Source organism: Telmatherina bonti (genome assembly GCF_933228915.1).
Source record: "Telmatherina bonti genome assembly, chromosome: 6".
NCBI lineage: Eukaryota > Metazoa > Chordata > Actinopteri > Atheriniformes > Telmatherinidae > Telmatherina > Telmatherina bonti.
Genome location: NC_136624.1, coordinates 19,302,587 through 19,330,015, shown reverse-complemented (window position 1 = coordinate 19,330,015; position 27,429 = coordinate 19,302,587). Strand labels below are relative to the sequence as shown.

At 36.6% G+C, this 27,429-nt stretch overlaps 1 protein-coding gene across 1 annotated transcript; it reads left to right on the top strand.

Annotated features, from left to right (window-relative positions):
- Positions 1-472: 472 nt before the first annotated feature.
- On the top strand, positions 473-27,039 carry LOC306757536 (DDB1- and CUL4-associated factor 1-like). The gene is made up of 30 exons (XM_079242618.1): positions 473-604; positions 2,784-2,980; positions 3,066-3,142; positions 3,547-3,620; positions 5,227-5,340; positions 6,449-6,586; positions 7,115-7,723; positions 8,829-8,930; positions 10,763-10,921; positions 11,280-11,459; positions 11,617-11,726; positions 11,962-12,061; positions 12,380-12,549; positions 12,686-12,810; positions 12,901-12,977; positions 13,554-13,718; positions 13,895-14,050; positions 14,640-15,278; positions 16,759-17,036; positions 17,212-17,410; positions 17,516-17,598; positions 17,723-17,807; positions 19,134-19,367; positions 19,694-19,787; positions 19,882-19,986; positions 20,201-20,274; positions 21,993-22,079; positions 22,276-22,428; positions 23,829-23,958; positions 24,900-27,039. Exons 2-30 carry the CDS (start codon positions 2,790-2,792, stop codon positions 24,932-24,934), a joined length of 4,743 nt encoding a protein of 1,580 aa, XP_079098744.1. The 5' UTR covers positions 473-604; positions 2,784-2,789; the 3' UTR covers positions 24,935-27,039.
- The last annotated feature ends 390 nt before the right edge of the window (positions 27,040-27,429 follow it).

Below are 27,429 nucleotides of genomic sequence, written 5' to 3'. Positions count from 1 at the left end.
ATGGAGAGGGCCAGCTAAGCAGGAGAGTTGTCATCTGTAGGAGGATGATATGCCTATTTATAAGACATTCACGCTGTCAGTATTTTGCCAGTTTTCTTTACTGGCTCTGGCTGCAGCAGCTGAGTTGGTTTTAGCTTGTCATATTTTTAAATTCCTCCATGTTTATATGGATTATTCTGGAGGCAAAATCTGTGTTGTTATTTATTGAGAAATCATTTGACATTCAATAACAAAAAAACAAAAAAAACCAAACAACTTTTAACACAATCTGACTCTTCTGTTTACTAAAAATGTCAAAGCCTAAATTTGGTCCGAGCAGTTGCATTTTTAGTACTATTTAGTAGTATTTTTAGCAGTCGATGAATGGGACTACAAGTCCCATGAAGGGGTTCGCCTGTTTGCGTCATTTAACGTCGACTGTTACTCCGTGACGTATCGTACGGCCGCCGGGAGAAGTTTGAAAATAAACGTAAAACTTTTTTTTCCCCCTCACACGTTCATTGTCAGATATTTTTACATTTGTTATTCCATACAACATTTAAACGAGTTTCTACCAAGGAGAGGTTAAAGTGAGAAGTTTAAAGCAGAGGACGCTTATTTTCAGGTGAGTAACAAAAAAAAAAAAAAAAAAAAAAAAAAAAAACATGAGGTAAATTGGCTAGCTGAAGCTGTGACATGAGGCAACTGTCAGTAAACTGTTGCTTCTGAATTAAGTCCGGGATGAGCTCCAAGGGATCCTGTACCAGCTTAGTGTCTAGAGACATGAACAAGACAAACCACGTGAAATATTTATGGAGAAGGATTGGAGGAAGTAGGTTGAATCCGGCCGCGTTAGCTGAGTTTGCTAAGTGTTAGCTGAGCTCAGGCTGAGGACAGTAAGGTGTCCCCCGCAGTTGAGGCTCATCAACCAGCTGTCCTGACCACAGGTCACCTGCTGGTGCGGATTCACACCACCACTGGGGTGTTTTCATCTATCCCAAGCTATGACTGTACCTGTAACAGTATGCTGCGATGTCTCATCGATCTTCTGTCGCACAACAACTGATAGTAAGTATTGGAAAATGGAATAAAATGGAAAACCGAAGATTAAATAGTTTTCAAGAATACAGGTGGAAAACGTCTTTCGTCATAGTTTTCTGTTTTCCACATTGATAAAAGAAAAAGATAGACATGGAAATTAAATGAACACACTCATTCAAATGGCGTTTTCAAGGAAAGCTTGAAGTATAATTTGTGTCTTTCATTTGCTGGCTGCCTTTTAGGTCCTCATTCTGCATTATTTTAATCATCTCTTGACTGACAGACTGACTCACAAGTTTATAGAAAGGCAATCTCGACTTTCTTTGGTCATTTAGTAAAACATAATGATAATAATAAACAAATTTAGGTGTATTTAACTTATAGTGACACAACAAATCACTGATAAAAATATTGACAGACCATTTAGCGTCATCTATCAGGGAATCTGCATACTATAATCATGTATGCATAACGTATTTGAATTAATGAGAAATTATGATTTGCCAGATCTAAAGGCAACATCTTCAGATGAAACTGTACATTTATTAATGTGGAACAAGTTAATGAAATGATTAGTTTTTTTCCCCAAAGATTTGTTTAAAAATGTTCAAAATTCAACTATCCAATATATTTAGTCACCAATAATTGTTAAGCCAGTGTCCTAAGTTATTTTGCTCATCCACAGTTGTAATTTGTTTTGCAAATGTATAAAAAATCCATCAAATTTAAGTCTGTGTATTTTCCCCCTTCTTCTAACCCTTTAAAAAACTACTGGTTTATCTTATGACCCTTTGAGTTGCCCCACCCAGCAGTTCAGATCTATGATGGTAAACTATTTGTTTATCTTAGTTGGGCAGAATTTGTGAAGAACATTTAAATTCCTCAATCTGATTTGATACGACAGATTTTGTATTCTAAGAGTCTAACTTATGCAAGTTTTTGGCATCACTTTAAAATTCCTACTGATAGATTCATTTTCCTCTTTTAAAGGCTAAAGCAGGATTTATTTTCAGAAAAATTATTAAGCACTTCTTTAATTTTCTTTAATTTAGTCTCTAGCCATCTGAAGCCAGTGAAGTTTTTGGCACTATCTTTTTTTTTTTTTGTATTTTTCCCAACAAAGACTTATTTATTTTTCCGCATCTTTTTTTCATACTCCATGTGAACCATCAGATGTGTAAAAATGTGTACTGATGCTCTATTAATCTAAGATAATAGCTGCATCATCTTCCGCTTCCGCAACTTCAGTGTTTCACATTACTTATCTGTTATTCAAGTGCTGTCTGGACATCACAAGGCTATGTTGAATTTCAGTAGTTCTGATGAAATTGATATAAGTTACTAAAATATCAGTTTTTATTATACCAAAATTGAGATAAAATATCTCTAATTTAAGTCTGAAAAAGATTTAAGCTTCAGGTGTCTTTAGAGTTGTTGGACTGTGTTGATGTTATAAATACAGTATGACCTCCAGTGCATTATTTTTAACGGCCAAAAGGGGACGACTTGTCTGGTTTCAACTAACAAGTGAGATTATGGAGAACTCTGGGAAGAAAATCCTACTTCTCACATGATCTGTCACTTAATGATTTGAAAAATGTCAAATTACAAATTAGACTTTTTTCCCAATAATCATTATTGTGTTCGTCTAATGCATCTATGACTGGTACACAATGGATCTCATTTCTTATTGCCTGTTCTATAAAATGACTCAAACTATTTATGTTTAATCTTTATTATACACTTCTTTATCTCTCTTCCAGGCAGCTATGTCCTTGCCTGGTGAAGAGGCTTCAGCTGGTGTGTCTGCAGTGCTGTCCTCAGCATTTTCAGCTGCCCTTTCAGCAGCCATGGCAGTTGCCATGGCTGTGGATGCTAAAGCAGATCTCGGCACCTTACTAGACGAATGGGAAGAAGCACGATGGGGCACTACAGAGAGGCTGGTGTCCACCCTGACTAAGTCAGACCCTCTCCTTTAGTTTGTCAATGTTGCTAAATGCTACTTGAGCAGGTGACGGTCACTCATCTGTTTTTTTTCTCTTCAGAATATCAGAGCTGATTGAGCGGGAGACCGGAGAATACTACAAAGCAGATCCTGATCTGTTTGATGATCGTCATCCAGGTGTCCACCAGCTTACACGCCGAGTTTTGTGATTTCCTCTTAGTTTCTTTATAAACTTAAAAAGACCTCACAATACTAAATAGTTCAGGTCCATAAGATTCCATGAGATCTAGATGCTTTTGTCATGTTAAAAATAATAAAAAAGTATTCTAATAACACTCATCAGACAAATGTTCAGAGAATATGTTTTTATGTTATTTTTAACACGACACTTTCATAAACAGTTGAGGTGGACATTTTAAAAACTTTTTATTGTGGCTACCATGACAATGGTTGTCATGTTTAATTTTAAATGTAAACACTTTTAAATGTAAACACTTTTGGAAACTTTTGGGTTTATTGTAAATGTGCTATATAAATAAACTTCTAAACTTTTGTCTGGTTGTTTTTGTCTGTTTTTGCAGGGCGAGCAGATCCAGATTGTATGCTGGGGCAACTGTTGAAGATGCTCTTTATGAATGATGACTTCACCAATGCGGTAATAAAGGAAGATTAGTTTAGTTGTTTGATAATTTATAACTATTAAAGTTTTATTTTTGCTCTCATTTTTGGCCATTTTTGGAAGAGAATGTAAAACTTGCAACTTATACATTAATGTCAACATTATTGCTCTTTCTATTCTCTTCTAAAGTTTCAAACAGATCTGCAAAATGATGAAATTTGTGATAATGATTATCATAACTAAAACGATCATCAGTTAGCAGTTGGTTCTCAAATATCCTCAGTTTGGGAGAAATGCACATAAAGACCAGACTGTTGGTGAGACACAGAGAAGCTTCTGTGACAACAAAAAAGCTCATTAGGTGTTTGTGCTCATTAGGTGTTTGTGCTCATCGGTGATTGATCACCAGTCTGAGGGGGGACAAACCACTATCAGCTGGGTGTTGAGGAATGTGTTGGAATGATCTTTAGCCATGGCAACTACAAAACAGAGGAGGAGAAAAATAACGTCCTAGCGCCAGATACCACAAAGTGCCTTCAGAGGTCCCCGGATCGGATGTTTAAAACTCTGTAGTTTCAAACATCTTATCACTAAAACAGTTTGTGTGCAAAAAGTAGGAATTGGGCCTTAGCACTGATTTTTGCTGGATTCATAAAGCCATGAATTTATATTTTTCGGTTTACGATTCTCAACCATCATAACATAATTTTCTTGTGCACAGACCAAATTTACACTTCTAATTCAAACAGTAGCATGGCTTTAAGAAAATGTGAAACTGACATGCTAATCAGTGAAGAGAAAAGCTGATGTCAGATGTCTAAAAACATTTAAATGGAAAAAGTAAAAGAATCAACACCCACAATTAAATGATAGCATATTCTAAAGACTAATAAATAAAATCACAAAATTGTCCTTTAAGCCATTTTTCTTTCTTTTTTTTGTTTATTTTTTATTCCATTACCTTTTCTTTTTTATTTTTACTTTGTAATATTAGGCTTTTGAAAATGTGTGTTTACATGTTCTGAAGAATGTGTGAGGTCCAGACACTTTTTTTTTTTTTTTTTTTTTTTAAAGTATGGGGGGAGGAAAAAAAAAAAAAAAAAATGTTCATCTGGCCTAGTCTCTCCAACTCTAATAGCTATTTATCTGATACCAAGAACAAAATTATTTTATTTTGCCCTATATTTATTATCTTAAAGAATACCATATTATTTGCCAAACAAATTAATTGTTTTTGTTTTGCTTTAACTAAGTTATTAAGTCAGTAAAATGCTGGAAAATATTGTGTTTTCACATATCTTGTAATTTACTCAATTATTTATTTACAGTCTTAAAAAGAAACTGCAAAGTAAAAAAAAGCATTTTTATAATTTGAAGTGGAACACTAGTTTCTTCACGACTATTGAAATTGTGATTTAATGTCTTAAATAATTTTGATATGTATTAGTTGTTCTGGTGTTTTTAGACAAAAGCATATTCACACAAAAAGGTGACATATTTAGTAACTATGATGTTGTTTAATAACCTTTGTTTAACCAGAAGAAAATAAATTTTTATGAATCATAGTGTCATTTGCAACAGTGTCCTGGTCAAGATTGACACTTTGAAATTAAGTATATTTTTATTTGCATGTGTTTACCAGCTTTTGGACACATATATAATGAGCAGTAGAGAGCTGAGCCTCAACACGGCAGCCTGTCGTCTCCTGCTGAACATCATGCCCGGCCTGGAAACTGCTGTTGTCTTTGAAGAAAAGGTAAAGTTGGATATTCTTAAATTAAAGGGAGTAAAATGTCTAAAGAAGCCAAAATTTTAATGGTTAAGAATTTTCTGCTGTGGTTTCTTATTAGCTTTTTGCTGTTTCCCTGATTCCCTACTGTTTTCCAGTGTTGAGATATAGCTTGTATGTTTTTCTAGGACAGCTTGGACAGAACATCTAGAAATACTTGCAGGTCGCTAAATGCAATATTCCTGAACAAGTGTTGACTTTTCATTTCTGCTAAAAAAAAAAAAAAAAAAGAGCACAGTTGCCTTGTCTAGATGTAGATGACCCTTTTTTTTTTTTTTTTGCTGTTTTTCAAAAAGATTGTTCTCATGGGGACCCACTGGTTTCAGATGACTACCTCCTTCATTACACCTAATTCAGTTACTCATTAAGCTCTGCACCTGCCTGTTTGAGTCGGGTGTGCTGATGCATGTTAATGCCTGACCATAGTAAGCTGATTGACAGGCAGGTGTATCAGTGAGCAGTGCAGTGTTGTTGCTGTGGAATCATGGTAAATAAAGTATGGAGAAAAAAAAATACAATCAAATGCATAAGCAATATGAGCCAACCATGCCTCAAAAAAACTAAACACAACTAAACATTGTTCCTAAAAACTCAGCTTGAAAGACTTTTCTTAAAAATAACAATAAAAACCTTATTTTGTTATCGTTCACCTTCATTTAACCAGGAAATAAACACTTTTGAGATTTAAAATCTCTCTTCCAGCTATCTGCCCTGGTAATATTACAGTCCACAAACACAGAAAACAAAATGATAAATACATGTAAATATCATAAAAAAAAGGATTTATTAACAATTGTAAGACATAAGTAGTATAAGATACTATGTTTAAAACAAAGCTTTTGATATCTTATATCTTTTTTGTGACACACTGACTGACAAAGACATCAGAGGGTTAAGTTTATAAAAGAAACCAAAAAAAATTCATATATTCATTTCCCCAATCCTAGCAAACATGCCAGGATTAATGCTGATATGAGTAAGCATTTGAGAGAAACAATAATATATTACTGCAGTATTTTTCTTTTCCTTTTTGTGTTGCAGTTAACTTGTCGGGTTTGTGTTGTGTGTATGACAGGAAGGTCTGGTGGAGAAGTTGTTCGGCTGGTCCTCTGAAGCTGAGCCGCCGCTGTGTGTTTATGCCACAGGCCTGCTCGCCAGAGCCATGAGCAACCAGGAAGTAGCGGCCAACTATAGAGAACAGAACGCCAAATTGGTGGGTTTCAGATTCATGATTTAATATGACAGTAATCGGAAAACGGGACACACCAAATCAGATTTCTTTAGCAGTCCGTTAGGGTGTATTGACCAGTAAGATGATCAGCACTTCAGACTGTTGCCTCCTTCGAAATTAAACCAGAAATTGTGTGTAAGTTCTGTCATTCAACATAACTGGTTTTACGGTAATGCAGTGTTATATTTTCTGTATTTTCTTCCCCACAAGAAGAAAGATTTCAAACATATTTTTGAGCTGTAGTGATATTCTTTTTTCCTTTAGGAAAAATTGTTTGTAGTCCAACTTAACCTTTCCCTTTCATTCCTTACATTTTAATTAATCCCGCAAGAATATTTTAGAAATTTTTAATCACCTCTCACTGGATGTTTATTGTTTAAAAATGAAAAAGAAAACAAAAAGTGGGAAAAATTAAAGAAAGAAAAATAAAGTAGAAACAAAGACTCTCCTGAATTTTCCAAAATCTTAAAAAGCTACAAACCATTTTGCTTGTTTCCTCTCTACATCCAGGTACCGATCATGATTAAGCGTCTGCATGACTTGCAAAGGGCAGAGGCTGTGGGTCACTTAAGTTCCACCCAGAACCTCCAGAATCTACCTCAAGACTCTCAGGATGAAGCCGCCCAAACCTCAAGTGCTGCACCAGACCAGAAAAACAAGACAGATGGGGAGGACATGGAGGAGGAAGAGGGAAAAGAAAGAGATGGTGAGAGTAGCAGGTCAGCATCTAGAGCCAAACCTTCAGCCCTGCTGTGCTCAACCCAGGAGTCTGGTGGCTCAAGCTCCACCCGACTACATCCAGACTTTGTGTACCAAGCAAGTCCAGACCCTGCCCCCATGGAAATAAATAACACTCAGGGAAGAGGAGGAGGAGGGGGGAATAGACAGTCTGTTAGAGAGAATGGAAGGAAAGCAAAGCAGAAGCTCAACTTTACTACCTCCGCCAGCAGGACTAAGGAGGGGGCAGAGAAGGCAAGCGAACAGGCAACAAGCAGCACATCCTGGTCTGAGATGAGTTCGATGGTGATTGGCTCTGACTACTGCCTTTCACCGCTGAGCCCGGCTATGGAGCAGAGGCTCATCCTGCAGTACTTGACGCCACTTGGAGATTATCAAGAGGTGAGCGTGCAGATTAGAAATGTGACTTTAAAAAAAACACAAAGGATGGACAAAAAAAAAAAACAATGAAAAGTTTGAATAGGAAATGTGAGTAAAAGAGCATCTTCGGGTACATTCACATCAGCCTTTTTTATTTGAATCCGAGTCCGTTTGCTTGGTAAGTCCGCTTCAATTGGGGAAACGAGAATACGCCGTACAAATTCTGATTCAGATCAAAGAAGTGGACCCAGTCCGCCTACAAATGCAGTTCTCGGCTTCTATAAAGCGGATCTAATACAGGAAGCAGACTACAAAAAAATGTCACTTCCTTCATTTGGTGTAGTATTGCATTGTGGGAAAATACATAGCAGTGGCGTTAAGCGTCCTCTGCCTCGTCTGCTGTTTATACTGCGCCTATTGTTGCAGTGTATTTCTGCAGGATACTTGAATAAGACAAAATAGAAAAACCCAAAACAACGATAGTTTTGTGCTTCATGTTTAGCTCATCAGTTCAGTTTTCATCTTGTCCTCTCTTTTGCTAAATACTAGTGTAGCACCACCTTTGATGGGAATGGAAATATATTATTCTAATGCTTTGGCTTATTTGACCAAAGTGCAGCTTGATCACAATCTCGGTCTGCATGAATACACCTCCTACAACTGAGCTGAGTCCCCTATTGGACCAAGTCTAGTGGACTATCCTGATGTGAATGCACCCTTACATTCTTGACTAAGCCTGTGGCCTCTTTTGCACACCAGCAAGATGCAAGAAAAACATTAACTTTCATGCTGGGCTAAAATTAGAAAGTATAAAGTGAAAGGTGGGTAATCCAGGCCTGAAAGCGCTCATCTTCCTATCTTTAGATTGTAATTATTTTTTAAATTCCGTCCAACTCCGATTTAATTACCTTTACATTAAAAGAAAAGCTTTTTATCAAAGTAAAATTTGTGGAATTTGTGCTTCAAATAGGATTAGATTATTGTCTGTTATTGTCTGTTACATTTTAAACCAAGGGACACTAAACTCAAACATCACTTTAACTGACTATTTTGGTCATGTTTTACTGAAATCATTATCTCTATAAAATTGAAATTATTAAAATAATAATCCTTCATTTTTCTGCAGTTGCTTGCTGTATTTATGAAACTGGACACTCGGTCGTTGCTGATGAACTACATAGATCTCCGGCGGACCAAGAACGTTCAGCTCACCTTTGACGCCCTCCTGGTAAAGTTAGATGTTTACTTTGGGGGGAAAAAGTCACCAAAACATGTTAAATCTGATAGGTTGTCTGGCTTTTAATACAAGAGCTTACCTTTTTTCTTTTCCTCTACACCATATATTTAGCAAAATTCCCAATAAAACTGTCCTCATGGACGTATTTTTCTTGTATTTTTGTTGACCAACAATTAAACAAACCTGAAACAGAAGCTGATATGGAATCCTTTTGGTTCACATACATATAAATATTCATATCTGTATTTGAACTTGCTCCTAAGGAGTTATAATGTCTGATTTGAAAGATTCATTAAGTTATTACATTTTGAAAATTATGAGAAGAAAAGGCGGATTGCCAAAAATGTTTTATTTTTTCCTCTGACTCTAATGTCATGCAAGCATTGTGAACACTGGTTAACCTTTTTTGTTTTTCATGTGGTGTCTGTCCTGACAGCAGTATAAACACAGATACTTTTTGAGGGGTAAATTAGATATTAGGTTAAAAACAAACGAAATTATATTTATACATTCATTGTTTTTCCATACTGCTTATTCTAGTCATGCGGGAGCTGAAGCCTATTCTAGCACTTAGCAGGCAAGACACAGGGTACACCTTGCTCAGGTCGCCAGTCTATTGCAGGGCCAACACAGAGACAAACAGCCAATCATGATCACACACACTCCGAGGGGGATTTTGAGTCACCAATTAATCTAACTAAACAATCAAAAGGAAAAGTATGCCTTTGAATAAACGATCTGATAGGTATTTTGGACTAAAACTTGAAATGAATGTTGTCTGGACATATTAGATTGCCATGAACTAGTAAAAACGGGATAGGAGTTACAGACTTTAAGTAAGAGGTGAATGTAGCTGCCATGACTTCTGCTTTTGTTTGGTGAACTGCTGTTTTCAAGTCTTTCATGTCCATAGAGGTTAGGCATGCTGATGCCAGCACTTTGGTCTTTTTGGAGCCATATTTGTACAAGAGAGTGAATACTTGAAAACGTGTGGAGTGGAAGACTGTACCTTTTAATTCTAATATCAATTTGATCCTGGAATTATTTTTAGTATGATGAACCCCAACCAGTGGAGGCAATGCTTCCACAGTGAAAGACCAAGACTTAATGTTGTCATTTAGCCATCCTGCCCCTCCCCACAGAAAAAGCTGTCTGTGTGTGAAAGATAATCTCAGCTTTATGGGTGAGGCTCAGCTCAGCTCCCTAAAGGTTAAATTCACAAACTCCACTCAGTGGGGTGTTGCTTTTTACTCATGACTGCCCATCTCTGCCTTTTGTTTTGACATGAAAACAGACTGTGTTCGGAAGAATGAGTTTCTATATGGAATGCAACATTTTCTACAAAAATGATTGATTTACCCAGGGAGTAAATCAATCAGAAATATTCTGATATGTGACTGTTTTACAGATGTTGTATAGTATGTTGGTTATTCAGAATGTAAAGGCATCATGTAATCATTGTTTATTAACTTCCAGACTTACCATAAAGCCCCAGTTTGACTCAGCAACACTGTTGGGTATTTAATGTTGATTTTACTGGATTATAAAACTGACAAATGTGTGTCGTACTTGTTGGATCCTGAAAATAACTGTATTTTGCTGTCAACAGAAGAAAAATCATAGTATGAAAATGACGTGCAATGATGCATAGAGACATATTTTTCTTGTACTTGTTAAAATAAATTATGAAAAATTAAAAACAAACTAAAATGACCTTTATCCAAACTTTGGATAAACTTTCTTTAAATTTCCAGGAATATAACAACACTTCAATTGCAAATGGTCAATTTGATAAGATTAACATATTTATTCCCCCTTCACAGTATCTTGCCTCACTACTTCTCCATAAGAAGTTTGCTGCAGAGTTCATCGCTCATGGAGGAGTTCAGGAACTTCTAGAGATCCCGAGGCCTTCCATGGCAGCAACTGGAGTCTCCCTCTGCCTCTACTACTTGGCCTACAACCAAGATGCAATGGAGCGGGTATAATAATTATTTATCCAAGAAGTGTTAAACATATTATAAACATTGCTTCTCTAAATAATTGTAATTTTTTCAAATTGAGGCAGTTTTACTTTGAGGCTTCAGTATTTTCCAAAGCTTTAAAAAATTTCTTGGTTGATGTGATAAAAAAAAAACAAAACCAACAACATTTTGTTGCAGTTTAGTTTGAGGTAATGGATTACAATACTTTGAATCTGGAATCCATAACTCACCTTCTTCCTCATTGGATAATATTGCATCTCCTTTAAGTTTGTTGAAACCGCTCAGCATTAATTGAAACTGATCAGACTCAGGCTTACCATCTCATTCCAGGTTTTTATTGTGTGTGCCCTGACAGGTGTGCATGCTCCCAGATGGTGTGCTGTCAGACATGGTGTCTTACGCCTTGTGGTTGTTGGAGTCGTCCCACGCTTCAGGCGTCTGCCACGCTACCATGTTTTTCTCAATTTCGTTCTCATTTAGGGCAGTGTTGCAACTTTTCGATGAACAAGATGGCCTCCGCAGGCTTGTTAATCTGGTTAGTAGTGACTCATCCTCTGCTACTTTAATATAGAAGTTAAAACAAAACGTAACATATTTGACACTGTCTCCCTGAAATTTTCTTCTGATTGTTTGTTTCATTCTTTGGTCTCAAAAGTCTCTGTTCTAAACCTTTGCATCCCCTATGCTTATAGATCAGCACTTTGGAGATCCTTAACACAGAGAATGAAGTATCCATAATGAGTGATGACCAGGTTTTCTCTAGCCGACAGACAGCCAAGCACACCTGCATGGCACTGCGCAGGTAGAGCAGTGATACAGGAATACACAGATAGATTCGTTGATAGAACTATAAATTCACAATAAAAAACAATGGAATTAATTGTGATTTTTTTTTGTTCAAGGAAACTAAAAGTTACAAACTTGAAAGTTTAAAGTTTAAACTAAGTCTCATCTAAAAGTGGACCTGCAGCTGTGCACGGCAGGCACATGTCTAAACTACACTGAGCATTAATTGTGTTATTGCTTCCATTGTGAAGGTATTTTGAGGCTCATCTCGCAGTTAAGACCGAACAGGTGAAACAGTCCCTGCACACATCAGACAGTGGCACCATTGTTCCCCAGCAGCCGTTTTACAAGGTATGTAGATGGAATTTTTATCCTGTTTTTTTTTTTTTTTTTGTTTGTTTGTTTTTAAAATATACTTTTACATGTTGAATAAAAAAAATAGACGGTAAATATTAAATATTTCCAATTTATTTTCAGGATTTTTCCTTTTTAAACTAATAGTTTTTAGAAAAGCCAAAGAAAGCAAAGATTTTCAAACCAGTCGTTTTATCCTCCATCACAAATTTTCTTAAATGTTTTTTGTTATTTTTTTTTAAAGAGTACAACATTTCTTGATATAATACTGATTACATCAACTGTGTGTGTGTGTGTGTGGCTCGTTGTTTCCAGGCTTACTCATACACCAGAGAGCAGATTATTGAAATGATGGAGTTTCTTATTGAGTGCGGACCTCCTCAACTCTACTGGGAGCCAGTGGAGGTATTCTACAAGTTGTCCTGTGTTCCTTTAATGCTGCAGCTCATATCTGCAGCCTGTGACTGGAAGACCTACTATGGCAGGTAATCTGATTTTCTCTCAGAACTTGGAGGCAGCATTGATTATGAAAATTGATAAGATCCCAGTAATAGCACATAGCAACACTGACATAACGGCATATTTTCTTCTGTGTTTTTAATAATCAATCTGTCTCACCAGGAGCGACACAGTGCGTTATGCTTTGGACATCCTGGCCATCCTGACTGTGGTTCCTAAAGTCCAGCTGGTCTTGGCCGACACTGTGGATGTTTTGGATGAGAACAGGTCTTCTGTTTCCACCGTGGGTCAGTCAAGCTTTTTAGTTTTTAAATAACTGAGGAACTTTGGGATTTTAGTCTTGTGTACATCACTCGTGTTTTCTGTCTGGGCTGCAGGTATGAGCATCATTCTGGGTGTTGCAGAGGGTGAGGTGTTTGTTAATGATGCTGAGATCCAGAAGTCTGCTCTACAAGTAAGCAGATGGTTTAAAATGATGACTGTGACTTGTTCACTGCTCTAATCAAAATGAACGCATCTCAACATTTACTGATTGTGGAACTCTTTTATGGGAGTTCATAATTTAGGTGGAAAGTTTATAGGTGGAAATAGTCTTCACTTTTTTCACCAGCTCCTTCGTGTAAAATCCATTGACATAAACTGACATGTTTTTTTTTTGTAACATTCCTGTTCCAGGTTAATAACTATGTTAAACATCTGACTTGAATTTAGTTGCTATTGATCAATTGCAAACATTTGAAGTTGTGTAAAACATTATTTATGGCTAATTTCATTACATAGTTTGTGACATAAATTGCAAAAAGTTTGTGATGTATCAGCTTGCTGGTAGTCAGTTTTCAGCCTAAGAATGGGCAGCATGGTTGTTGATTCTTGGTCTTCTGAAATAACATATACTGGTTGTAATAGCTATACTTTTAGTGATAATTCTCTGAAAATATAAATTGATATATTGATAACATCTTTATAAACAAATTTCTACTTAATTTTCAAACCACTTTCAACTTTCATTTGTCCCTCTTTTGCTTCCCAGGTGATAATAAACTGTGTGTGCGCTTTAGACCAAAGCATGAACACTGTTGGTGCTTTTGCTGTTGCCCCTCTGAGGCAGTCCCTTCACCCCCAGCAGCCCCCTACTCCCCACAACAGGGTGCTGGCCCACATGTGGCAAGTAGTACAGAACAATAATGGTATAAAGGTAAGCAGTTAGAAATGTTTGTTTTTCCAGCCAAACATTGGGATTTGATTTGGAAGGTTTTCTTTTTCATATTGTTTAATAAAGCTCTGCATTCTCATTACGTAAGATTAGGGGGAAAAAAAACATTCCTCAACATAGTAGAGATCAGAAAAAACTGTATATTTTGGTTCTTCCAGGTGCTTCTATCCCTGCTGTCAGTAAAGATGCCCATCACAGACGCAGACCTGATTCGTGCTCTGGCCTGCAAGGCTCTGGTTGGACTTTCTCGCAGCTCTGCAATCAGACAGATCATCAGCAAGCTGCCGCTTTTCACCAGCAGTCACATTCAACAAGTAAGAACCACATCCTCAGTTTAACTCATTGGCTGCCAAAGACATCTGTTGATGTCTTTTGTGCTTCCTCTATCATGAAAGCCTGATACGCTCAACAAAACATCCCCAAAATGCATCCCCAAGCGCACACCTGGAGCACACCCAACATGCTGTGAATGTGTTTCAAGTGCACACCTCAAAGACGCTCCAACATGCACCCAGAAAAATCAGCACCCCACATCTAGAACATTCCGCTATCAGTATGGGGCTCCATGCTTTTAGCCAATGAGTTAAACTCTTCAAAAGTAATGCTCAGGTTTAGTACAATTTAGTTTAAAACCAAGCACAATATTGTGTGTTGAGTTGAGCGTATGCAGCTCGACTGTAGAGATAATTTAAAAAAAATCTCCTATTTTCTACTGTATAATTTTTATGAATAAAATTTTAGGTGCAATCTCTCCACATTTTAAGTTAAACTGTGATTTATCAAGAAAATTTTAATGGATAGAGATGCTATAAGTAGTAGTAAATATTATGGAAATGGGTGAGATTGTGTGGAAATGTGTCATTTTACATTTGCCTCTTTGCCTTTTTTCTCTTACCTCCTCAGCTGATGAAGGAGCCTGTGCTGCAGGACAAACGAAGTGAACATGTCCGCTTCTGCCGTTATGCTGCTGAGCTGACTGAGCGAGTGTCTGGCAAGCCCCTCCTCATGGGCACCGATGTCTCGCTGGCCCGTCTGCAGAAAGCTAACGTGGTTGCACAGTCACGCATCACGTTTTCTGAGAAAGAACTCCTCATACTGATCAGGAACCACCTCCTGACCAAAGGGCTCCATGACACAGCAAACACACTTGTTAAAGAAGCAAATTTACCTGTAGCCTCCTACTGTCCAAACGCCTCCTCTTCCTGCGTCACCCCTCCTCTTTCTGCCTCACCAATACCCAGGACTTCTCGGTTAGCGAGTGGGATTGTAGCTCGTACTGCCAGCCATGTTGGAACATCTCCTGTGTCGGCCTCTGTTGCTTCCTCTTCTCGATCTCTTGTCATTCCTCACCCATCATGCTCCTCTTCATCTACCTCTGCCCTCTCAGCGACGACTCCTCATCCTCATCCTGCTCCTCATGGGCAGGCCTCACACCCTATTGGCCGTATCTTGTTTACACGGGAACGCCCAGCAGGCCACTGCAACTCAGGGAAAAAACTTCGTGCACTAAAGCAGAAGTCTGACCACGGTGCTTTTATACAGGTTAGTTATGTATTTGGTTCCATACATTGTTGGGGATTCAGGTTCATATTTACAACTGTTCAATAACTAGTTTTTGAACAAGACAAGTGAAAACACCACCAATAGTTTGTGTATGTATGAGTGAAAATATTTAATAATCAAGTATCTTTAAAAATAGGAGGAGAACTTGATTAAATCAGTGTGACAAAAAAATTATCTTTAGATTAAATTATGCAATCTTACATAATTGTAAATAAAATAAAAGATTAATTTAAGAAATTAACAGTTAATATAGATGTAACATAAGATGTTTTCAGTGAACAAGATAACAGCCAGTTGTGAGTAGAGTAAATTAGTACAGCAGATTCATTTTAGGAAGGGGTTTAATAAAAGAATCTATTTCAGAATATGTGAAGTGTGTGACCGCACAAACAAGAACATGCTGTAAATGAGTAAGCACAGAGATTTCCAAGGACCTCAGATAAGACAGCTGTTGATGCTCTTCAGCCAAGGAAATGTTTTTTAAAAACAAAACAAAACAAAACACCTCTAAACTTAAGAGGTACAAAAATGACATATTATTATATGTCACCAATGGACTATTAAACCAATGGACCAGTACACCAAGAACTTATTAATACACTTCTTTCTGACTAAAATGAATGAATGTAGCATCAGGAGAATGATGTGGAGCTCATAGGTGCAAGAATAAAGCCAGTGTCTCCAAGAAGAACATGATTTCTGTGCAGTTTATCAAGATCTTTTGCATGAACTGAAAACCTGTAAGAACAATTGGGGAAAAATCTGATCATTAAGTGAACATGAAGAAAAAGGTGGTTCATACTTCAAAACAACAACCATAAACACGTCAGAGTGTATTTTTATGGAGAAATCCAGACTTTTTTTTAAAATGGAAAGTTAAAGGAAACTGGCAAAATGTTCAAGCACTCAGCACTGCCATATATGTGCCTTTTAGCTGAGAATTTCCTACAAAGGAAAGATTGCAAGTTGCACGTCTGTGACCACCTGTTGTTACCACTGATAGAGAAGGCTATAATGTGACACGATTGTTTCAGAAGTATTTAACTTTATTTTTCAGATGTTTGTATTATTTCTAATGGTAAACATTTACTCTTACAGAACTTGATAGAGAACAGTGTTGTTAAATCCCAGTTCCTATAGTAACATCAGTAAAAGCAGAAAAGCATGTATTTTGTTGGCTGTATTGTTTGGGATTATTCATATCTGACTTGTATTGAAGTGGTTGGTTCTGATGACTTCAGGGATCCTGTAGTTGTGTGATACTGCCATCAAGAGGCTATTTGGGACTTGCAGTAAAATGTCTTGACAACTATTGAATTGTTTGTCACCCTCAAGATAAATTTTAATACATCTGGTTATCTGTTGACTTTCTGTAAAGCAACAGTGTGAGGTTTAAAAAGTTCAATTTAACAAAGATTTTTATTTTAAAAGCACATTTTCTTCCTCTCCTCTTAATCAGACTCCAGCTATGAAGAAGCAGTTGGAGCGCCACCTTCCCTCCCCACCATCTCTGGACAGCATCATCACAGAGTACTTGAGGGAGCAACACGCTCGCTGCCCCAATCCTGTCACCACCTGCCCTCCTTTTTCCCTTTTCACTCCACATCGCTGCCCGGAGCCCAAGCAGAGGCGACAGGCCTCACCCAATTTCACTGCCCGCCTAGGGAGCAGGATGTTGTACCCAAAATATGGAGGCGTGGACCGAGGGTGTTTGGATAGACACCTGATATTTAGCAGGTAATAAATGGCCTTGGGTTACTTTGTTTAATATTTATTTTAAACTATAAAGACTTGGAGTCTGAAATAAAACTGTAAAACTTTAATTATTTCTGTCTTAATCTCTGCTGCTACTTCTGTCTCCCCTTATTTTATTCCTGTTTTTTGTCTCCCCCTCCTTCAAACCTGTCTCAAGGTTTCGCCCAATGTCAGTTTTCCACGAGGGCGACGGTGATGAGAGCGGTTTCACCTGTTGTGCTTTCTCAGCTCGTGAGAGTTTCCTGATGCTGGGAACCTGCTCAGGCCACCTCAAGTTCTACAACATCTTCTCTGGAGAAGAGGAGGCCAACTACATCTGTCACACATCCGCCATCACCCACCTTGAGCCCTCCAGGGTAACGTGAACATTTAAACCTCCTTCTGTCAGGATGATTTCTGAAGTTGCAGCAGGTCAGATTGTTGAAATAAATAGCTTTTAATCACTTTGATATTTCTCTCAGGACGGGAAATTGCTGCTCACCTCTGCTTCTTGGAGTGTCCCTCTGTCAGCTCTTTGGAGTATGGATGATGTCTTTAGCATGAAGTAAAACTATCACACATTCCTTTTTTTTGTTTTGATTTTGCACAACAGTTTACATATGGCTGTTTACAGTGGTGTACACACCTTGATGCTGTATTGATATTTCTGATACTACTTTTGTCTCCAGGAACTCATTTGCCGATGATCACTATGTTGAGTTTAGTAAACTCTCTCAGGACAGAGTCATCGGCACCAAAGATCAAGTTGCACATGTAGGTGACACAAACTGATTAACTGTTTAGTACCTTTTATCATGTTTTCCGTCTTCAATACTTGCTGACATATTCTTGTCCTCATATACTTTAATATTATATAATCTTGTTATTTTCTTATACCTTATTTGCAAAAAATCTTCCCATTTCCCATATTTTATTTCTCTTCAAAACTTTCACAATATATTTAGTGCTTTTTCCTTTAGTTTGGATATTATGAAGTTTAGAAAAAAAAATCATGTTTGAAGTGCAAATAAACAACTAGGATCTTTAGAGGTCGTGGGATTTAGGAATTTCAAAAGGTGGAATAAAGTTTATTTAATTCTAGTTACTCTTACAGATTTCCTTAATATGTGCTGGGCTGCTTTAGGCCTGTAAAATGTTTGACTTAAGAAACTTCACTCATCTTTTCAGGCTCTATTGTACCATCGAAAATGCGACAAACAAAAAGAAAAGCTCGTCGTTTTTGTGTATCTTGGGTTTTAGTGACAGATTTGTCACATTTAACAATTTCCTTTTCTTCACACAGGAAATATGTCTTTGGCTTTCTGACATTTTGCAATTATTTATTATTGAAACGGAGACATTTCTCATTTCAGACATTTACTTTTCCTGACGTGACACATAAATCAGGCGGTGCAGTAAATACTAAACACAACCATCTACTTTTTGTTCTTGCAGAAAACTTTACAGAAATAATTGGCCCTTCAATGTGCAGACTTAGTTTTTTTTAAGCAACTTTTTCCATGAACATAGATGTTTGTGAAATTTTAAAGCTTTGCAAACTGGACATGGAGAAGCATTAGAATCCTCTTCAGTCTGATATCCTCTTTGTAGTACGGCTTTTATCCAGTCAGCCCATGACAGCATTTTACTGCTAGTGATTCAGCTCTTTTTTTTTTTTTTTTAAATTGATGTTTTTATGACCCAAGAACAATCTCCTCTTCACTGCCAACATCAGCACAATTTCTTCTCTGAGGCTGTTGTCAATAAACTCTATAACATCAAATAAAATGCAGTTTTACAACAAATATGCCAGCAGTTGCAGTGCCTTAATGACAATATGGTAAACAGTGATGAGCTTTTCCTTTTATTTATGTCTGCATTTTTGATGGAGAGAGTGGAGTTTCATGAGTCAAACATTTCACAGGCCTAAAGGAGCCCAGCACATTTTAAGGAAATCTGTAAGAGTAACTAGAATTAAATGAACTTTATTATAACTTCTGAAATTCTTAAGGTTCAAGAGCGTTAAAGATCCTAGTTGTATATTTGCATTTAATTCAAACATAATTTGTTTTTTAATTTTATTTCGCTCTCTTCTTTTAGATCTATGACATCCAAACAGGTCAGAAGACCCTGACCCTGAATGACCCCGCCCTGGCCAACAACTACAAGAGAAACTGTGCCACCTTCAACCCCACTGATGACCTGGTGCTAAATGATGGGGTCCTGTGGGATGTGCGAGCATCCCGGGCCATCCATAAGTTTGACAAGTTCAACATGAACATTAGTGGGGTTTTCCATCCCAATGGCCTCGAGGTCATCATCAACACAGAGATCGTATCCTCTAACCATATTAGCTTTAAAGGCTTTGCTAATATAAGAACCCAAACTTAGTGTCTGAGTTTTGGTTTAGTTGAAACGTTTTAATGTTTGGGTGTACTTCTTTGTAAATTGAGATGGAAAACAAACCTTTATGGTAAAACGCGATTCACATTTTTACATTACAGAACGAAACATGTACTTAAGACCCAGCACAGTAAAAGTTAGAAATAAAAGATAACCAGGTAGATTACTGTAAAAAGGAAAGAAACAAAAAACAAACAAACCATATTTGTATTAAACACTGGTTTGCAAAAGTTTTCAGCCTTAACAGTGGATATCAGTGGGATTTGAGAACCTTTCATCTCCTCCACACTGTTCCTGCCCTGGATCAGTGCAGGGTGGTCTTTAACAGCAATGGCACCATTATATATGGCGGTATGGACCCATTGGTTTCACTTATTTTAATATAGTGACAGGGTCAATGCACAGATCAGTACAGGTCATGATTGCTTTCCTCTCCTGTGTGCAGCAATGCTACAAGCTGATGATGAGGATGATGTAATGGACCAACAGATGAAGAGTCCATTCGGTTCATCCTTTAGAACTTTTGATGCCACAGACTACAAGCCCATTGGTAGGCTGAACTTGTTTCATGTCATTCAAATATGGTTCACTTATATAACAAATTGATTCTTTTTTAAGATGGGAAAATGAGTGCACTGCATTGACAGCACTGTTTCTGAGTCTTACTGACTCATAAAGGCTTAGTGTAATGGTTTGAACTGTGTCATATCATGATTGCTTTAAGTAAGAGTGTGATTTATGGATGTCCTTTTTCCCCCTTTCAGCCACTATAGATGTGAAGAGGGACATATTTGATCTGTGTACTGATACCAAGGACTTTTACCTTGCTGTCATAGAGGTACTTTCCTTCATTTTCTTGTGTCTATCTCATTAGTTTTTTTTCCCTCCTAATTTGAATGAAAGAACCTGGACTCATTTTTCTTTGTTGTTGAAGCAGTTTGACCTCTCATCTTTCTCAGATGAAAAGCCTGAGAAATGTAAGGCTCTGACAATGACCATGACCTGGATGACTGAGCAGCTTCTATTAATCTGTAATGCATCATGTATAGATGGGCTGCACGGTGGTGTAGGGATTAGTGCCGCTACCTCTCAGTAAGAAGGTTGCTGGTTTGGGCCTGCCCTTGATAGTGCCAATGTCATGTTATCAGATAGTTATCCTTCCTCTGCTTAGTCCTTCCTGGTTTGGCTCCTGGCTTTTAGCTGCATGTTTCCTTCTGATTTCTAAACCCCACCAGAGCCACAAAATCTTCTTTTTTAAAAGGTACCGTAATTACTTGGATTTGAGGGTGTCAGGTGTACTACAGCTGAAATAAACTCCTGTGCAACCTGCAGTGAAAAAAGCTATTAGAAAACCGCTATTAGAAAACCATCAAATGCAGAGCTAAGACTATCTTAATGTGGTAATATGCACAAGCGTCACTGATTTCTATCGAATGCTTTTGATGCTGTTTCGACATAAAACCATAGTGGATTTTCATACAGCTAAGCGTTGGATATGTAACTTTCATTCACGACCATATTTTATAGTGTCAGGAAACTCAGTTTCAGTGTCCAATCCAACACACATCCATCCTTGATCCATACATATGGTTCCTTGAACCCTTTTGAGCCTCAGATTTCCATGAGAACATCACCTCTATTTTAATGTAATGTCAGCTGAAGGCATGAGAGTTTATGGGCATTCATTTGTTTTAGCATGTTTCTCCCTCATAGAGATCTCTAAAGATCCTTTGAAACTAATAAGATGAATTTGATTATATTTGGTAGATTATTTATTATTTGTTCTGAAATTGCAGATGCATTTTTTTTTTCTTCAGATTGCTCCTTCCTTTACTTCTAAAGCCTGTTACATACTCCGTTAGAACCAAGACAAGTTTTATTCTCCAGGTCACAAAAACAAAATGGCATGATGTTATTCTCTCAAACGTAGTTGGGGGAATCATGTGGCTTGTTTTCTACGCATCAGGGGTTCAGAGAAGCATTATGTGAGCCGGTGGGATATTTGACTTGGAAAAGCGGGAAGTGAAAAGTCTCCTCCACATTTCCGATGATGCGAGGTTGAACGGATAGTCTTAATGACCATCTGATTAAGGTAGTGAGAAAGTACGAAAATTCATACAACACATCCAGGCGATAAAAACACAGACACCACTGTCTGCAGTAATCCCTGCCCTGTCATGGATGAAGCTTTTGTGGAGAATCAGTTGACAAGACTGAAACAAACTTTTTTTTTTTCTGTTCTTGCCTCTTGCATAGTCTGTAACAAGCTTAAGAGACTGTCTCTCTAAGATGCTCTTTTTATACCCAGTCATGTTGCTAACCTGATGCTGATTAAGCTAATTAGTTGCAGCAGGTTACTGTTTGTTTATGTTTCCAGCTTATCCTAGATTCTTTTTCTTCCACCACACTCAGTCATAGCTAATGTTTTTCAATAAATAACAAATTGTTTCACTTTAAACTTACAATTAATTTTCTACTAGAGATTGTAAAAAAAATTGCTTGATTTTATTTATTTATTTGTTTTTTTAACAATTTTTTTCCACTTTTATTTTGCAGAACCAGGACTCAGTCAGCCTGGACACAGTTTGTCGTCTTTATGAGGTGGGACGACAGAAACTGGCCGAGGAAGGAGACGATGATGAGGTGAGATGCATTTTGTTTTGAGGCTTACCCTGTCTACATTACTAGCATTGAATAGTTGTGAGACCATGATCTGTAAAATGTTAAACAATAGCAAAAAAAAACCCACAATATTTCTGAATATCGAATGAAAACATGTGGAAATTTGGATGCAACAATGATTGAACCTTTGTTTTTAATGTGTGTTGTGTTGTTTCAGGATGATGAAGATCAGGATGACCATGATTCCTCAGACTCTGATGATGATGATGAAGATGATGATGATATAGACACAGATCCACTTATAGAGGAACTGGTCAATAATATTGAGCCAGAAAACCAGGACCAAGCGACGTCCCCTGCGGATGAAGGGGTATCTAATTCAATGACAAATGAATGTTTTAAAATAATTTAAATAACTTTAAAATTGGACTAAGAATTTAGCATTAGCTAAATTTATATGGATACGGGTAATCAAGATACTCAAATATAAAACTTGATGAATACACTAAAGATGGTGGTCAAAACAATTCTATTTTCAATACTATGGAGGGTGGAAAAAAAGCTTTTTTGTCAAAAATAACCACATAATCCAAATAACACAACAAAAATATATTGATAAATCTAAGAAAAGACATTTACATGAAATAAATGCAGTATTTAAAGCTCTGTAAACATGTGCAAAAATAGTGTTTATGCAGCCATTAGTCTCAGACTGTTGACTGTGTGCAGAAATACAAAACAACAAAATGTTCAACCACCCGTTAGTGCACTTGTTTACATAAATGTCCTTTACAGTACTTTAGAACAAATTAAGTAAAGAATAAAACAAATAAATTTGTCAAGATTATCTACTTGTTAAACTAGATTGATTAAGATCTAGTTAAAAGATTATGGACTGATATTTAATCTGTCCGATTAGGATCAATCTGATTAGAGATTCCAGCTGACACGTTTACATGGCCGCTACAAAAAGTGATGAGTTGTGTGTTCACAGGATGGATTTATTGTGATCAGACCTGCGCAGTGTCAACTAATTTGGAAGAAGAGGAATGAGATTTATTTTCTTTTTATTTTTTAAGATGCTCATTTTTCCATAAATTTTTAGTTTCCAGCTGCCATTTTTCCAAGTCCTACCTGAAACACCTGACATGGTTCAAGTGTTTAAAAACATGCATAACAGAAATGATCCGAATGAGTACATGTACTCACCACTTGAAACCCAGCACATTTCTGAAGCGCTCCAGTCACATTTTCAGACAGAGACAGATGTCTGAGGATAATTTTGCTTCTGGTCAGTTGCTGTCAGGAATCTGACAGATTGCTCAAAAGACCATTTAACAAACTATCCTACTGCATGGATTTCCTAACGATTATTGGCTGCAGCACTGAATTGCCCCCATCTGTCACAACTTTTACAATACAGCGTGCTTGTTAGGCCGATAACTTTAATGGCAAAATAAGTTGGAAAGAAATTTTAACTGTAGAAGAAGCGATGAAGGACCGAAAAACATTCTGTAAAGCTTGTTCACTTGAATGGCAACTCTTTCATGGAGGAATGCTGATGTAAAAGTGAACTTTGCTAAAATGAATGTTATCTTTAGCTTCATCTCATATGAATCTTAATATATTTAAATAAAATCAATTAGCTGCAGATGGCCTTTAGAGGGATATTGAAAAATATAAACTATTAAAAAAAAGTATTTTATAGTCACATGGTTGGTTTGTGGTTGTAGGTTTTGAGGTGTTTAATAAACTTTTTGTTTTGTTCAGATTGCAGGTCTTGGCAGCAGCAGTGACAATGACAACAGTAATGACAATGACGATGATGATTCAGAAGATTCAGATCATTCATATAATACTGGTGAAGAATCTGACCTTTTACAACCTGAAGACATTGAATGTAAGTGATTGAACCAATACTAATCTATAATATCTGTTCATTTTTTTTACCTTTTTAGTTTTTTTTTAGTGTTCTCCTGGCAGGTATTCTTACTGTATGATCAATGGTTTAAAGTTGAAAATAGAGCAAACATAACTACATTCTGAGTCTGTTGCATCACAAACAAATATTAGCCAGCCAAACATAAATGACTAAAACAATGAGTAAGTAAGTCAAATTGGGTCTAAAAATCAGAAGAAAATGAGCAGTGCGCTCTGCTTGCAGTAGTCTGCATAATGCTGTGACTGAGATGATCTGAGATCAGCTCAAACAAAACACCCAGAGTCCACTGCAGATATTAAATGTTTCTGTCATCTTCCAGTGTTGGAATAAGATACCAACATTGTTTAAAATAATTTACATTCTCATCGTGGAAATGTCCTGCAGGGGCTCAGCAGACATTAGCTGGCTGCCATTAGCATGCCAGTGGTAGAGTCATACTCAGTCTGGCAGGCATAACAGCATGTGCATTAATTCCCTGCTGTCTCTGTTAAAAATGACACCAGCTGAAGAATACTGCATTTTAACTTTACTCTTGACAATAATAATCCTTTTTTTCCCCTCATAGTTCTTTTGCCATTTGGAAAGTACAAGTTCTGCAAATGCTGCATCCAGGAAAAATGATTTATAATATATATATATATATATATATATATATATATATATATATATTATATATTATATATATTATATATATATATATATATATATATATATATATTATAAATCATTTTATACTAAACGAGTTTGAAATGAAATGAAAACATCTGATATAGTAAAATAACATCTCTATTCATTTGCACTGTTGGAAGTGAGATTTGTTGGTGTCATGCACAGTGTAAATGTTAAAATAGTTTACCTTGGTATGAGCTCTGCACTTATTTGTATCTGTTTTTGTGCAGCACTTTTCAGAGAAGAATCAGAAGACGAAGACTGAGCGGTGCATCGACAGATGGTTCTCCTGACCCGGGAGAAGATATTCCCCTGCTGACAATGTGAACCTCAAGGACTTTTTTCTTTGCTCCTATTTAAATGATCATCTCTTTATTTCATCAGGCAAGTTAACTTTGAGCACACTGATGTTCATGCTGATGTCCTGGAAGATAGCAGAAAATCAGCACTATTGTGTCTTTCTCTAAGTATATATATTTTTTAAACTGAAGAGAGTCCACGTAAAGATTCACAGGTCTCAGCTACATATGCTGGCTCCCATTTCTGCTTGCTTTTTTTTTTTTTTTCTTCAATTGCGAGCATTTATGACCCTTTGCTTCAGCTACAAAATTAATGCTCTGCTCAGAGGATGATTTAAAAAAAACAAAAACAAAACTATGTCCTAATATTTGACATCAAAACAGCATACAGTCTTACATATATCCTTTTTTTTTACTCTTTGAATATGTGATTGTAGCGCAAAGCCAAATATTCTTGTGATAAAGGTGGAACAACAATTACCTCACTTTGCTAATTTTACAGAATATAATGTCATCCTCTGATATAAAAACTTTAAAAACAGTTCAATTTTATGTACATATAAAGTTGCTGTCCATTAAAAAAAATAATCAAAATGTGTTCATATATTTATGTTTCCTCAAATTTCTGATTTATATAATAGAGTTGTATCTATGCAAAGTCTGACAAAAAAAAAAAAGATGTGATTTTTTTTTCCCCTTTAATTTCTCTTTTAAATGAGAGATGTTGTTATGCTTTCTCAGTATTAAAGGTTGTTATCTTACACAAGGCAAGCTAGAGTTACAACATCACGAATTCAAAAGAAAACTAGTGTCCAATTCCAGCCAAAGCAACCTGAAACCTCCTACACAGAATGAGCCCAGAGTGAGAGTTCATCACTGATGCTGCTTTAGCCATTGCTAGATTAAATCCAACAATCTAATATCAAATCTAGATGTTAACTGTTTTTCCCCGTATTGTGAGTCAACGACTAGGTCTGAGCTTTGACAGGCTCAACTAAAAGCAAAATCCTTCCAAAGCTGGATTTCCATTGCTAAAAGTGTATTTTTAGACATTTTAGATCGCCTGCAGTTTGCAGCTGCCCTCCCACATGTCACTATTTTGTTTGTTTTTGTCCCTGTAAATGTTTGATTTCAGTTTATCCTCGTGGGGTTATTGGGAGAAGGTTTCAACATTTTTAGCTCCCTTCTACTTCAGGTATCCTCTTGTTATTCTAACTGAAACAAATGAGTGGGAGCGCAGGATAAGTTCACTGAAAATGTGCTGATATTTTTTCATCTAAATTAAAAATAATTGATTTGTGAAACCATCAGTAAGAAACCAAGCTAAACAATTTTTTTTTTTTTTTTTAACTCAAATCAGTGTTAATTCAAAGACTATGAAAGAGATGGTAGTACCACCCACTGCTCAGGAGACCAGACTGGATGAGCCATTTCAAGATTTTTAGCAGCTGATAATGTTGGCAAACAAAAGTTTATTTCTGAGTGAGATAAAAGCACCATTGAAATGTGTGAATATGTGAATAGTTATTCAACATACAGTAATGCCGCAGCCATCTTTTCTGATTGCAACCTGTAAACCTGTTACTGGGAAAACTGGATCCATGTTTTCTGAGTAAGTCATGAGTATTGGTTTACATCCACTGAATGAATACACAGAAATTCTTATGCATTAAACACAAGGTTGTAATTTTCAAGTTATACTTGTATTTTTTATGCTTTTACCTTATCATTCAGTCTTGTACAACATTGTTTACTTTTATTTAAATTATTATTTTTTCTTAATATAAAAGGTACTTCAGTGTACAAAAAATAATGTCATTACTACGGGTTAGCAATACAGCCAGTATCTCATACTTGAGAGATATTGGACCAACTTTATGCAGTTTTAAGTGTTGTAAAGCTGCGTCAAACAATCTGCTGCACAAAGGGAGAAGACTGACTTCTGTTTAATCTTTCATTTGCATTGATTGTTCTAGTGTTTGATTCAACAGTACAGTGAAGTGGAAAGTAAATTTTCATAATTTTTCTGAATTCTGTGTGTAAAATTGATGCATTATCTTGCCTGGAAGAATATTTGCACACCATGTTGGTGTTAACCATTTACATCTTGACTTAATACCAGATTAAAGTGTGGGTGATATAACCTTTGGTTTTACTGCTGACATGTGTCAATTAATGTGTTTGAATTGTCTGGAATATTCACAGAGACAACCATTATATTATTCTGACAAGTTCCCAACAAAAATTACTGAATATATTGGTGACAAAAAAAAGTAAATACTAAAAAGGTTGTGGACCCCCTGCTCCACTTGGTGCTCACTGACATCACAAAACCCCAGCACAGAGACAAAAATTGATTAGATGCACAAATTGTAGCCTTAAAAGTTTTTTCTTTAAAAAAAAAAAAAGAATATATGTGTTACAGTATTGGATAACAGATTTTGATTACCCTTATTTATTC